Below are 14,262 nucleotides of genomic sequence, written 5' to 3' on the forward strand. Positions count from 1 at the left end.
TTATTAGACAGACCGCCCTGAAGAAGTGTCAGCAAAATGCAGAGGGGCAGTTTATTGGAATAAAACCAGTTTTTCCACTGCACCGTTGTTTTGTTTCTGGCACTAATCTGTTACCACCATTTCCCTTTTCAGGAGCTGGAAGCCTGGACGACAGATTTTGCCCTTCCCACAACAGTGTGGCTAGCAGGTTTCTTTAATCCCCAGTCCTTCCTTACGGCTATTATGCAGTCCATGGCTAGAAAAAACGAGTGGCCTCTGGACAGAATGTGCCTTTCGGTAGAAGTTACGAAGAAGAATCGAGAGGATATGACAGCTCCACCTCGAGAGGGCTCGTATGTGCATGGGCTCTTTATGGAAGGTAAAAAGCCATCACTGTATTCACAGTACAAGGGCAAGCAGTTTCTGCTTTGACCTAATCTGTGGCCCCTTGCACTTTTATTTTCTGGGCCTGATGGAGGGGGGGGGGGGAAGCTTATTCTCCTGCTTGTCTTCTTTAAGAGCTACTATCTGGCCCTAGGCTTCACTTTGGGACTCTGGTCCTGTGTAAGCTACCTATTCCCCAACCTTCTCATTTGTATCCCATGCAATGCCATTATAAACAGAGGAGCTTCTTTGTGAACAAGGTCTACTAGTCCTTGAGTGTCAAAATGCATTTGCAAAGGAGAAAGGTAGACTGCCAGAAGAATGAAGTACTGCTGGGTGTGTTCAGTTGTGCAAATTCTGGGCTTCTCCCAGCCAGAAATGGAGGAATATGTCTTCTCCCAAAGTACTTCCAGGCTCAACTAAGGATAGAGCTGTATTGGCATAGCACAACACTTGACTGGAAAGCAACAAGACAGAAACAGTTTGAATAGCTGCCATTTTTTATTTCACTAATTGTTAACGTGTCAGCAGAGGGCAGCAGATGCCCACTTTATCGTCCTTAGCATTGACTGACATTGTAAGAGCAACAAAGGTAATGGCTTAATGGAGTTGGTTCAAATCTCCCTTGTTTTTAAATGTGGGTAAGACTTGGAATGTAATATGTATGAGAAATGTCAGTTTCTCCCTAGTAACTATTATTGCTAAAGAAGCCCCACCATTTCTTGCTCTTAGCCAAGTATAAGCAATGGGCTTATGTTTCTATTGCCTAACGGGCTAAAACCAAGGGACTTGCAGGCGGAAGAGTACACAGCTTTCTGTAATAAAGGAACACTGAGCGTAACCTTGTTGCAGGCAGAAAACAAGGGCAGAGCTTGAATTCGGCTTCTCAGATTATGTTCAAAACACTGCCAAATGCATGAGTATGTTACTGAGATGGCACCAAAGGCACACCCAAGCCAAGGCATCTAGCCTTTAGCCATGCAGCTAAAGATACAAGGTGGACAGAGCTGGGCTCCCTTTCTTCTTTAGCACTTGCTGCAAACTAAGCACCCTCTGGAATGAAGCGGCAGGCCACAGTTTCAAGAGCTTTTTCCTGCTGCAGGTGCTCGCTGGGATACTCAGACTGGTGTTATCACTGATGCACGCCTGAAGGAGCTGACACCCTCGATGCCCGTCATCTTCATCAAAGCCATCCCTGTGGACCGCATGGATACCAAGAACATGTATGAGTGTCCTGTGTACAAGACACGCATGCGAGGCCCCACCTATGTCTGGACTTTCAACCTGAAGACAAAAGAGAAGCCAGCTAAGTGGATTCTTGCTGGGGTTGCTTTGCTCTTACAAGTTTAATGTCCCAGTTGATGAGCTCTGGTCAATTTATCATATCATCTCCCTGAACAGAAATCCAGGCTAAGACCACCATTTGCAAATTGCCAATAAACAGTACATTCCTTGGAGGTGTTTCTGATGTGATATTTGCTGATCATATGGGTATAAAGCAGTTCATTTATCATAATTCATGGCAAGCTCATGCTAGGGACAGGTCACTAATTCAGCCAGAATGAAAAAGCCCAGTTTAGTCTGCTTCTTGCAACTGTAGGAATGCAACAGATTCATGACCCCTGACTCCAGCACTCTTGACTCTCCTGCTTGCTATAAATCAAGCATTGTGAGAGCTCTGTACTAATCAAATGTCACCTTTAATAGGCTTTTGTCCTGGGTTCAGATACCACAGTACAAAATACATCTTGCATCAATTGTGAATATAATGGACATTTAAAGTTTTTCTTTCTTAGCAAAGTGCATAAAAGTGCATGCTAGATGTTTCAGATTGATTGACACTTGTGTATTTTGCTAAGATAAAAAGCACACTTACAGTTAGCATGAAGCATGTGTATTTTATACTGCAGCATCTCTAACTGTATAAAAAGCAGTCAAAAGTTTGTAAGAGTTCAAATACCTCCTGAGGTTATTCACCTGATCACAGAGGGGCACAATTACTTCATAAATAATATTTCCCTTTTCCTAAAAAAAAAACCCAATGGAGGGAAATTTGAACTTGCAGCAATTAACAAGGGCAATCTGTTACAGGTCTTTGAGAACAGGGCTTCATGGTGTACCGGTAGAACGCTGATTCAGAAAAAGACAATTAAGTGCATTTTTTATTTCCAGTGAATTGATTTAAATCTTTGCAAGGAGGACAGTACAAAAAGCAATGTACAAAACTTATCCAAAGGGTGAGCCTACCTTCAGAAGAAGTTCTTTATCAAAGGTGTCACCATCTTTACCCACAGCTGGACATAGCGATTGGGCTGCTCAAACGTCAAGGCAGATACGGTACCAGAACGCAGGTAAAGCTGCTCCTGTTCCTAGCGAGAAAAGGAACCACCTCAACATGAACGTCAACATTTGTTCTTATCCTGGCTAACAAGCAGCGACCCTTGTGCTGTATCTGCCATCTCAATTTGAGATTCCCAGGTGCTTGTTCCACATCCCTGTCAACCTCAACTGATCTGAATCAACTGCTGGTCATGATTTTGAACCAGAGGAAAGTGATCTTGCCACTGGAGAGCGCACAGATGCGAACCTCATACCGGCTTGCCAAAGCTTTCCCATGCTTGGCATCTTAATTGCCAGATGAGCCAAACCCAAGTAATTACACACACAGAGCCCATCCCACATATGTATACAAATGAACTGAGGAGGAAAGCATTGCAAGATTTGGCCCTGCAGTTATTTCTTTTTCCCGTAACACAGCCAAACCCTGAGCTATAATTGTCCAAAAAGGAAGCCTGACTTTAATCTCCAGAGGTTGGACTGCTCTAGAGAAAAAGCTCCTAGGCTGTGTTTTAAAATGAATGCACAGTCAAAAATTCAGCGCAGTTCCCAGAAATACTAAGCCCCTTCAAAGCACAAACAACACAGCTGTAGGGAAAGGAAAGCCTCTCTGTTACAATATCCACAGCACTTGAAAGTAGCACTTACATCAAAAGGATCCTTTTTCATTTGAACTAGCAAAATGGGTTTAGGGAGCCTCTGCCTACCTCTAACTCAAGTTCACCAAGTCTGGCAGAGCTCTCTGCCCACCCATGTAATAACCTCCCAAAGCCTAGCCCAACAAATCTGGAGTTTTAAAGTAGGCAGATAACATTTTAATTCACCTTTCTCCCCTTATTCCTGTAAGCTATTGAAATTCATTCTTATTCTAAGCCTTGGAGTCAATGTCCTTGTGTTTGGGGGCCTTTTGTACCCTCCTTGTTATTTGTCTGTTTTGGTTATTTTAAGTTTGAAGATGGATTAGTGCACCTGACCTGAAGCAAGTCTCCAGACTTTAGTTTGCATCCTACATCACGTGATAATTACAGCTCAGGGACGATGTCACTAGAAAAAAATCCAGGTAATTTCAAAGTGAGGCTACTTGAAGCTCTACCACTAGACAATGGGAGTATCATTAAAGACTGTGCTAATGTCTCTACAACAGTGTGCTAGGCACTGAAAACAGACATAATAAGGTCTTGGCCCAGGGTGATTACTGTCTACATGGGACAGAGTGCAAAAAAGATGAAGGGATTGGCAATGAGAAATGGATGGAGAGAGAGAGGATCTTGCTTTCTAAGGGTGACTATTAACCATCTTCAAGGTGTACAATATAGGGCAGGGGTCCCCAAACCTTTTGAGCCTACTGGGCACATTTGGAATTCTGACACAGTGTGATGGGTGAAGCAACAAAATGGCTGCCACAAAATGGCTGCAGCAGGAGATGAAGCCAGCCATAAAATGGCTGCTGCAGCTTACCTTCAGTCACACAGTGAAGATCCTTGTGCTGTGGAAGCACTTCCTGCCAAAGCAATGTTTTTGAAAATCGGCTCAGCCAACCAATATTCCAATGACCAATCATAAGCCATGCTTTATAAAAGCCCCACTAACTTTCTCAAAACCCTTGCTGGGCACCAGAAAAGGTGTCAGTGGGCACAATTGTGCCCACAAGCACCATGTTGGGGACCCCTGGTCAAGGGAATGGCCATTTTGCAAGCACATCAATTTAGATCCACCAGAATGACAAGAAAATATCCTAATTTCACAAAACATTCTAGAAGAATAAACTGAATAAGGTTAATGGAATATGAAGTATACCAAAGTTAAGTCGAGCTTCCCACCTCCAAGCCTTATGCAGTATCATTCTGTTATGGAAGTGAGAAAGGGGCTGCTCTTTGGAAGGTAAGAAGTTCTTTGTGTACACAGATATTTATTGCCTATTTTCCTAACAGTATTTGTAAGACTTCTTATACTAGCCTTCTCTAATTTCCTACAGAGAAGGATATGCAAAACGAAACAATACAAGACCAGCCTGACATATGGAAAGGGCTCGAGGGGCAGAGCATTGCTTCACATCATGAAAGAAATGCAAAACACAGTACAAGTCATCTCATTACATTGTCTTTCTCCCAATGCTCCTGGAAGCAGCAAGAGGGACTTGTGCTGTTTACTGCACCCCCCATAGCCTGGTGTGAAGTTAAACAAAATCCAGCCCCTTCTCCAAATCCTATGCTCTTGCTGCCACACAAATTTAGATTTGGGAAGGGCAATTCAAACATCAGAGTGCAAAGTGAGCAAAAACAATTTTCTAGAACATGCAATGCAGAATCACATGAGACCTATGTACAGCCTACATGAACAAGTAAATGCTAGAAGCCTCGAGCAACTATTTTATAATACCTTAAAAACCAAACGCAGCAAGGTTAAATTAAAGGGAAAATTGAAATCTGCTTGTTGAAATGTTGACGAACTATAATTCCTCCCCAAGAATTGTAGGAAAGAACAAGGGACAGTCAAACATTTTAAATCTTGCTATAAAATATATTAGACATGGAGCTACTGGCAACATGCAGCCAGACAAGCTTTATTTTCCACCAGATGTGTTCTCTTCCCTCCTCGTTCTCCAGACCAGCCTGTTAACTTCAGACTCATTATAGTCCACAATAGCTGAGTGAGTGATTGTCATCACTGGAACCCCCAAATGGCTGTTCATGCCAAGCGCCCTTTGGTTTGTTTAAAATATCTCCCCTCTAACTAACGTTCTCATCATTCTCATACAGTACAATACCCACAAGACCTCAGCCACAAGCCACGCACCTGATGAAACTGTTGCTGCAGAGATTTGTTTTTTGTCACTATTGCAACTTGTGCTTCCAGGTCCCGATGAACTGACCTGTATCCAAAATTAGGAGAGCCAATCAGAGTTAAGCAGGGTAGACTGCTTCCTGCCAGGTGCAACCAGAGGCCTGCAAGGAAACGTGGAAAGAGGAAATATGGCAGACAAGGGACGTGGACATGGTAGTTGCAATGAGCCACAAACAATAGTTTGTTTTTGAAAGGAAAGACAGCACATACACCAAGCATTTTGTTTTATTTACTGGCAGTGTAAAGCTTTCAGGTCACTAAGCAAGCTACCAGGAAATACGGACACTTCCTTAGACCCAGAGTCATGCAATAAATCATAAGGAATGACAAAAATCAACAATTTCTAAAAAGATACCAGGCTACATGGACAGGGATTCCAATTTGTCTCAGTCTGTAGAATGTAAACCCTGTCTTTCACAGTGACTAAAGCAAGCTATGCTTTTGACCAATCACAACACCAGTCCCACACTTCATATAGCATAGGCCCCAAATGTTATACAGAAATCAGAGAAGATTTGCCAACAAATCAGAGAAGACAAGTTTGCAAGAGATTCCAGACTGCAAGTACAATCCTTCATAAGCAGTGAAGCTTACATTCTGTGGACAACTGTTAAGAGTAATTTCCCTCTACTTTCTTTCTGCAGTAGCGGGGGCTTCAAAGTAAATGCATTACAATACAGGGCACCAAACATCATAATAGACCAATTACATCTATGAGAAGAGTATATTAACGAACAGGCCTAACACCCTATCGCTTCCACGGAAGGAGCAGCAGCTCTCTCATACACACCTAAATCAGAATACAGTATAATTAGGGAGCAAGGCCAAACAGTGCTAGTATACCTCCAGCAGTAATAGCTGCCCACCAACTCTGTTCCACCACATCTGGAGCCGGAGGACACTCCACTGGAGGTGAAAGTGCACACCAAACATTCTTCTAGAGCCCCGCCTATTGGAACAGCTGCCCAGCATGCTCTTCAACATCTGCATGAAACTGCTGGGAGAAGCCTCCCAGAAATTTGGGCTGGGTCACTAATGTGCAGTTAACAACTCAGCTCTATCTCATGCTTCTGGCCGATACAAGGAGTCTGTAGAAACTGATGCCTGGAGGCCATGTTGGAGTGGATGTGGGCTAATAAACTGAAACGTAATCCCGACAAGACAGAAGTGGTACTGGTGAGAAGGGCTGACATGGGATTTGAGGTATCGCCATTCTGGAGGGGGCTGAACTCCCATTAAAGGAACAGATCCCTAGTCTGGGGGTGTTCTTGAACCTCGGCCTACTGATGGATAAGCAGGTGGCAGCTGTAGCCAGGAGTGTCCTTTACCAGGTTCAACAGCCAACCACTGCTTTTCCTGGGCAGAAAACATCTGACAACTGCGGTGCCTGCCCTAGTTACATCTAGATTTCATGACCGCAGTGTACAGTACACAGGGCTGCCCTTCAGAAGTGTTCAGAAACTTAAATTAGTGCAGTATGCTACCACTAGGATGTTGATTGGAGTGAGTTGTAGGGACTGTATCGCTCAAGTCTTGGTCGATCTGCACTGGTTTCAGAGCACAATGAAAGGCACTGTTGCTGACCTTTAAAGCCCTACATGGTTTGGGACCAACATATGTGAAGGAATACCGCCTCCCTAATGAACCTACCCAATCACGGCTGGCATCTTCTGAGGTTCTGCTCTGGGTGCCCCTGCCTTCTGAGATTAGACAAGCAGCAACCCAGGAGAGGACGTTTTCAGTCATGACACCAAAACACTGGTACTCTCCCTAGGGAGACTTGCCGGCACTGTCCCCTTCTGTTGCCATCTCTCGCCAGCAGCTGAAGACTTTGTTTCTTATGGCATTCCCTCAGTGATCCCATCTTCCTGCCCAATGTTTCAATTCTTGCTTTTATGTCTTGTATGTATTTTAACTCTGGTTTTAATTGTTCTAATGATGCGTTTTTGTTGGTTTGAATGGTTTTTAAAATGAGATTTTATTATGTACGTTTTTAATTCATTGGCCAACTAGGTGGCCCTCAGGAGGGCAGAAAGGTGAGGCCTACAATTTATAAATAAACAAACCTTCAATCTACCTTACAGACCCAAAATAACACATGAAGTTGACTTATACTGCATCAGACTCTTGGTCTATCAAGATCTGTATTGTTTATACTCTGAGGGGCGGCAGTTCTTCAAGATCTCAGGCAGAGGTCTTTCAATCACCTACAAACTAATCCTTTTAACTGGAGGTGCTTGGGGTTTGAACCTGGAACCTTCCACCTGCACCGTGTGTGTTCCACCACTGAGCCACAACCCTTACAGAGTCCGTAAGCCAAAATATTGGTGCCCAACTCATTTTCATCTATAGGGATACATTTATTATTATTATTATTATTTATGGGGAGAGGACATATTTATTCCACACTTTTATTTCTTCATTTGCTCCACTGCTGTAACCAGAAACCAGTATCTTCTCTTTTGTATTGTAATCAGTAAGTTGCATGCACTGTTTTAACAACTAAATTTTCTTTTACTCCATCTGTATGGTTTTATGTTTGACCGGCACCTCAGTGATCAAGTGGACATTTTAACATTACAGTGAATGCTTTGTTAGCCAACATTCATAGGGAATGGATCTTTCCAGATAATCAGATCAGCTGGATACTTGAACTTATTGATCTGCTCCATATCCTACCTGGAGGAAACCCCACTGACCAAACTCCATATTCTTGGGAACACTGATGTGATAGTCCCTAGCAGGACCCTTAGGCTACTACTCCCCAAACCACAGAACCATCATCCTCCACAGCAGGCAGACAAGCAGGCCAAGAGGCATCAGGATGGCATCAGCCTGCAGCAGCCACATTTACAGTCTAAACATGCCACGGGAAAGCTCGCTGGCCTTAAATAAAGTCCCTGAGGGGCATCCCTTCTCCTCAGATCTGTCATGAAGTGTGCAAATGTGCCAAACTACAGCCAAGTGGGGCATGTCAGGTCCCTTCAGAGATCAGAAATAAATAAAAGAACATAATTTACTTCTACTAAAACAGCAGAACATCCACAAAAAGGAAGGTCTTGCATCCAGCAATAGCTACCTTGTGCATATTAATAACTCAACAAAAAGCTCCAATACAGACACAACTTTATCTCTTACACAGAAGGTGCTCCAAGCACAAAAGCAAGCCATTCCAACAGTAACAACGAGGAGAATGACCAAGTCTTTACCTGTTCCTGGAATGATACCCTCCACCCATGAATACGTATTACTACCTGTACTGGTGCTGTTTTCTATTTTTTACCCACCCACCCACACCCACAAAAAACAGTAGACACTGGTACCCCAGAAAAAATGGTAAGGGGAAGTCCTATGAGGCATCTCTTAAAGAACCACAGGCCTACCTAAATTAGTGGGCCTGACTCAGCAATAATTGATGGAAAGAAGTCTAAAGATAATTTAAGCACGAACCAGCAGTAATTATCACAAACAATTTTAAAAGAAAATATGGGTTAAGTGTCAATCCACTAACAAACTGAAAAGCAGATGGTACTGTGCCAAACTCAAATGTAACACTGCTAACATTTTTGACAAACCAAACATACGAGATCCAGCAGACGCCACTTATGCTGTGAAATATCTCTAGATTCAAAGTGACTTGCTGGAACATGTTTGACTAACACTTTCCTCTTGTACCTGAAAAAGGAATTCCCATTGTTCTTTAGCAATCTGTGCATATCAATAACGGCCTTGAGTGATGACTTGCATCACTCAGCATCTCAGTAACCAACCATACTGGTATCAAAAAAGAATTATGTGAGGATGTGGGAAGAAAACTAAGATTTTGACAGATGGATAGCTTTTACATGGTCAGTGTATGGAGGGAAAGTTTTCTATCGGTTAATGTACAGGTTTTTCCAAGCCCTTGCTACCACATATTGAGTGGATATTAACTTTGTGATATATCTGAACAGTGATATAGCAAAAATCTGCATCCATTTTTAAAAAAAAAAACAGAAAAGAACACACTGGAAATGGGCAGGAAATACAAAGTCAATGTTTGCAGAAATGTCACAAAAATTTGAAACAATACTCAGCAGTGAATAAAGAAATGTACAGATTACTTCAGAATAGGAAAATGGTGTTTTCAAAACAACCAGCTCAACCCTGCATTGCTGATGGGACACGTGGGTTTGTGTGAAAAGATTTTTTAAAAATATCAGCAACCAGCAGCCAACAGTTTACACAGACATTGTGTAAGTGCCCTAAGTAAGTCTACAGGACTAAGAAGTTTACAATTCTTATAAGCTATAGAGGTGTACAATTCTCAAATCCTACGGTAAATTGCAAATGCCTCCATCTTCTGCAGCTTGCAAAAAAATGGTAGATGGCTAGAAACCCACTTGAAATCATGTAACAAACTAATGGGTTGCATTCAGCCACTAACAGAAGGTCCAGACCGCCTTAGTTTCCCCACATTTCCCTTCCACCAGCAACTCCGTTTGACCCCCCCCCCCCCAGGAAGATGATGTTTAGAGCTATGGACCTGCACGGACAAAACAAAAAGAGAATGCAGATCAGGAAAACTGCAATGATTAAGTTGGGGGGGGGGGGGTTGTCAGGTAAATAACACTCTAAGTAGATCTGATAAGAAAGTAAGTTTTGTATATATTTCAATTGTTCCCAACCTGTCCATGTTTGTCCTGCAGAGCTTCAAAATTTCCAGAAACTCTAATTTCAGTCACATGTCTGACTTTACAAAGTATTTAATATACCCCTGATTTACATGGCTCAGAGACAGCCCTCAGTGTTCTTCCAGACCCACTGGTGCAATATTGCATGACAATACTGGTAAGGCTGGTTTTTATTCATTTTATTCATTTTACTTCATTCCGCCTTGCCTTTCTCCCCAGTGGGGACACAGAGTGACTTACAACGTTCTCCTCTCCTCCCCTTTTTCCTGACAACAGACCCTGTGAGGTAGGTTAGGCTGAGAGTTTGTGGCTGGCCGAAGGTCACTCAGCGAGCTTCCATAACAGAGCAGGGATTTGAACCTGCTCTCCTCTCAGGTGCCACCCCCCCCCCTTCTTGGACGGCAGAAGTGAAAGCAGCCTGGGTATAAACAATAGCGTTGGAAAGCACTGCGTCTCCGTTCCCTGCTGCAGCTTGACAGCAGAATCCGCACCTGCTATAAGTCCAAAGATGTCCATCTGACATCCAGTGCCTATCCCCACTTGAAAATGCTGCTGACAGAGGAGTCGTTCGAATGTGTGCAGCCATAAGCAGCACTCTTGCTATCTGTGTGGCCCCATCATCCTAGGCTGTTTCTCAGGGCTGCGGTTCAGCACTAGTGTGCAAAGGCATGAATGTTTCCTGAAGAAAAAAGGCTTAGTCAGTAGCTCTCCCCCACCCCACCCCTTCAAGCCTCTTCCCAGCAGCTCTGCAGGAAGGAGGCAGGGAAGATAGCAGCATTCCCATAATCATTAACGGCCAGGAGGCTCAGACAAACGAAAGCGCAGATCCCAGGAGAAGTGCAGCCTATTAGGATGTGACCTTTGGGGGAATGCTCAAGGGAACAGCAGCCTGCTCAGTCTGTTCTAATCCAATCTGCGCTGCTCACAACAGAAAGCTAACTATGGGAGCTTATGCACACACTAGAGGAGAATGTGTTTATTGTTACCCTGGAAGTTCCAGCAAGGGATAGAGATTAATCACCCAATCTCGCAAGGCTTTATTCTATGCACAAAGTTAGAACTGAGAGACAGCGACGGCAACAGCAAGTACAGAGCCTTAGGTGGGGATACCTACAATTCCAATCTGACTGCAGAGCAGTCTCAGTGGCCTCACAAGACAGGAGAATAGAAACTTGATACAAGTTCATGCCGTGCCATGAGGATCAGTTATCTGAGTGAGTTCACATGTTCGATCAAGGAAGAGCTGGAAAAACAGTTACTGTCGCCTTACTTGCCAGGGAGTGTAGAAATCTGATAGAGGTGTCTCCAGATTTAAAGCAGGTGTCAGCCTTTTATTAAGGGGTACCAAGTTTACTACAGCAAATACTCATCCAACTATCTGCACGGAGACCCCACAATTTTTACATAATTTGAGATAATGCCAGACACTTCTCTCTCTAATCCCACACATCTCCCCAACATCCATACCTCCTCTATGAAATGCCTCCTCCTCTGTCCCCTGCCGAAAGACCACGGAATTAAGTGAACAGACTGAAGCATTCAACCAGGATGCACCAGGCCTGAGAGAGAACTTCTTCTTGGAATATGATCTCAGCATCTTTCCTCCCCTGCCCTGCCCCCACATTCCCCATACTAGGACACTGCTATAAAATGGAGGTTTTAGTCTCTTCATTGTGCACTCATGTTCTCCACCTCTTACCTCCCAGCTACTTCAGAAAAGGTAAGAAAGAAAGGAGTTGGCAACAGAAATGGGGTTTGTCAACCCCTCAGTGATATCCCAGTTGCCTGTAGTTATCCTTCCATACATGGAGGCAAGGCAGACAACTTCCCATTTTCCACCTGCCTACATAATTGCACCAGGAAAAGGGGAAAGTGGTATCAAGAATGAAATATTGCCACAATAGGGGCATCTTGGATACATAGATCATACTGTGACTATTGCCTATTTTTCCGAATGTATTTCTGATAGCGTCCAATAGCATCCAATATTCGCTATCAAATCAATCGAGGTGAAAGGGTGCAGTTCCTGAATTAGGGCCTTGGCATGAAAATTTTACACATTCTAGAGCTGCTTACTCAGGTACAGAACACTAAGAGAATTAAATGTATCAACCAAATCTTTAGATTCAGCTCCCTCAACTGCTAAGATACGTACTCTTTTTCATCTTGGACAGGCCAGGCAACAGGCCCGGGACCTGGCCACAGTAATCCATGCAACCGTCACCTCCAGGCTAGATTACTGCAACTTACTCTATGCTGGGCTGCCCTTGGGCCTGACCCAGAAGTTACAGCTGGTCCAGAATGCAGTGGCACGCGTCCTTACTGGAATGCCAATCCGAGCGCACATTCATCCTGTGCTGTGCCAGCTGCACTGGCTCCCAGTGGAGTTCCAGATCCGGTTCAAGGTGTTAACCTTGGTATTTAAAGCCCTCCATGGACTGGGACCTCCATACCTGCGGGACCGCCTCTTCCATTATGTCCCCTGCAGGGTGTTGCGCTCTGCAGACAAGCAACTCCTGGTGGTCCCTGGCCCAAAGGACATCCATCTGGCCTCAATCAGGGCGAGGGCTTTTTCTGCCCTGGCCCTGGCCTGGTGAAATGCTCTCCCCGCTGGAGATCTGGACCCTGTGGGACCTGTTATAGTTTTGCAGGGCTTGTAAAATGGAGATGTTCTGCCGGGACTTTGGCTGAGTGCCAGCGAGTGTCCCCCTTCTTCCATCTAAGACCACCACTTTTTCTGGGACTGCCCTCGGCCATCTGCTATGCCCATATACGGACTCCCAAACATTTGTTTAAATAGCCTGCGCCTGGACTATTTTAATGACTTTGTAAAGATTATTATTGATTTTATGGTTTTGTGATTTTCAGTGTATTTTATGAATGTTGCTAGCTGCCCTGAGCCCATTTGTGGGGAGGGCGGGGCATAAATCAAATCAAATCAAATCGATCAACCAATTAATAAATGCTCTTTGGATAACCTGCTTGCATTCAGTCCTTTGCTCTTCAACATCTCACCTTTGGCATGGAACGTCCACCCACTTCTAGAGTATTCCTGCAGTCGGATTCTCTCTTGCTGACCCAGAAAACAGACTTCACTGAAGAACTGCTGTTCAATGTGAACGTAAGCCGCAGGGATGGCACCTGCCACCCCCTTGGCCCCAAAGAACCCATTCACCTCTGGCGAGGCTAGGAGAATCTGATACTTTGCCCTTGTGCCTAGGATCAGGTCCATATAGGCTTGGGTAAGATTGAAGTAGCCCGTGGTGAGATACACACTGGCACCTTGCTCCGCCTCCATCAGGAGCGTCTCTGTGACAGTCTCATCTATATGAATCCCAAAAGGTTTCATCTGTATTAGTGGATAAATCCATGTGTCTGGTTCAGGCTGCCCGTCTCCAACTGCCTTTGGTTCTTTGGACAAGGGGGCTTCGGCATGGCTGCAGTGGAAATTCTGAGAGTGGAGAAACTCTTGCCGCGTCCTTGCAGAATCGATCACTTTCATCACTCTTTTATTTGCTGCTTCACAGTAGGCCACCTTGTCTCCTGAAGATATAAATGAAGCACAGCATTATACAGCATTATCTTTATATAACTGCAGAGAAACTATGAATGGACCAAAGAAAGGAATACCAGTGTAACTCAGCCCAGGAATTCCAAGATTATCTAGCTTTCATCTTACGGAGAGGAAAATAGTATCCCAAGAGAAGCTGTATCCAGTGTACTGGCTGTTCTGAAGTGTCTACCATTTCTTCCACATGAAGAGTGACCCACGCAAAGGACCAGGTACAATGTACCTTTTTTTTAAAGCTGGATTTCCCCCCTAAAATTCCAATGGCAATGAACCTCTCATATTAAAAAAAAACCCATAGCGCATGATAAAAGTTACACACTTCAAATGAATCACTATCAAGTTCAAGGGTAACACAAAAATGATATATTTCATTTATCATTGGTTTCCTCCTGAACTAGGGGACTATCAATTAACCATCAGGGCTGCTAATTTCTTCACAAACTGTGATCAACATTCAAACTGCCTGTTTATCAA

The 14,262-nt window shown here is 43.9% G+C and overlaps 2 protein-coding genes across 6 annotated transcripts in view; one reads left to right on the plus strand and one right to left on the minus strand.

The window, feature by feature from the left end:
• DNAH17 (dynein axonemal heavy chain 17) overlaps positions 1-2,581 on the plus strand; it is a 139,204-nt gene extending 136,623 nt beyond the window's left edge. The window contains exons 79-80 of the mRNA XM_054975987.1: positions 133-358; positions 1,466-2,581. Coding sequence (XP_054831962.1) covers positions 133-358; positions 1,466-1,713 — 474 coding nt within the window. The 3' untranslated portion in view covers positions 1,714-2,581. The remainder of the gene's footprint in view (positions 1-132; positions 359-1,465) is intronic.
• Positions 381-14,262, minus strand: part of PGS1 (phosphatidylglycerophosphate synthase 1) — a 33,737-nt gene continuing 19,855 nt past the window's right edge. Inside the window, exons 6-10 of one of the 5 annotated variants that reach the window (XR_008596813.1) lie at positions 13,233-13,760; positions 5,497-5,645; positions 4,159-4,201; positions 2,611-2,732; positions 381-1,647 (exon numbers count right to left, since the gene is read on the minus strand). Coding sequence is in view for 3 of the 5 variants with exons in the window: in XM_054975990.1 (XP_054831965.1) it covers positions 2,613-2,732; positions 5,497-5,645; positions 13,233-13,760 (797 nt within the window). In the remaining 2 variants the exon portion in view is untranslated. The remainder of the gene's footprint in view (positions 1,648-2,610; positions 2,733-4,158; positions 4,202-5,496; positions 5,646-13,232; positions 13,761-14,262) is intronic. The other 4 variants (XR_008596814.1, XM_054975991.1, XM_054975990.1 and 1 more) reach the window with 4 other exon arrangements.

This window comes from Eublepharis macularius, chromosome 4 (assembly GCF_028583425.1).
Source record: "Eublepharis macularius isolate TG4126 chromosome 4, MPM_Emac_v1.0, whole genome shotgun sequence".
NCBI classification, from domain to species: Eukaryota; Metazoa; Chordata; class Lepidosauria; order Squamata; family Eublepharidae; genus Eublepharis; species Eublepharis macularius.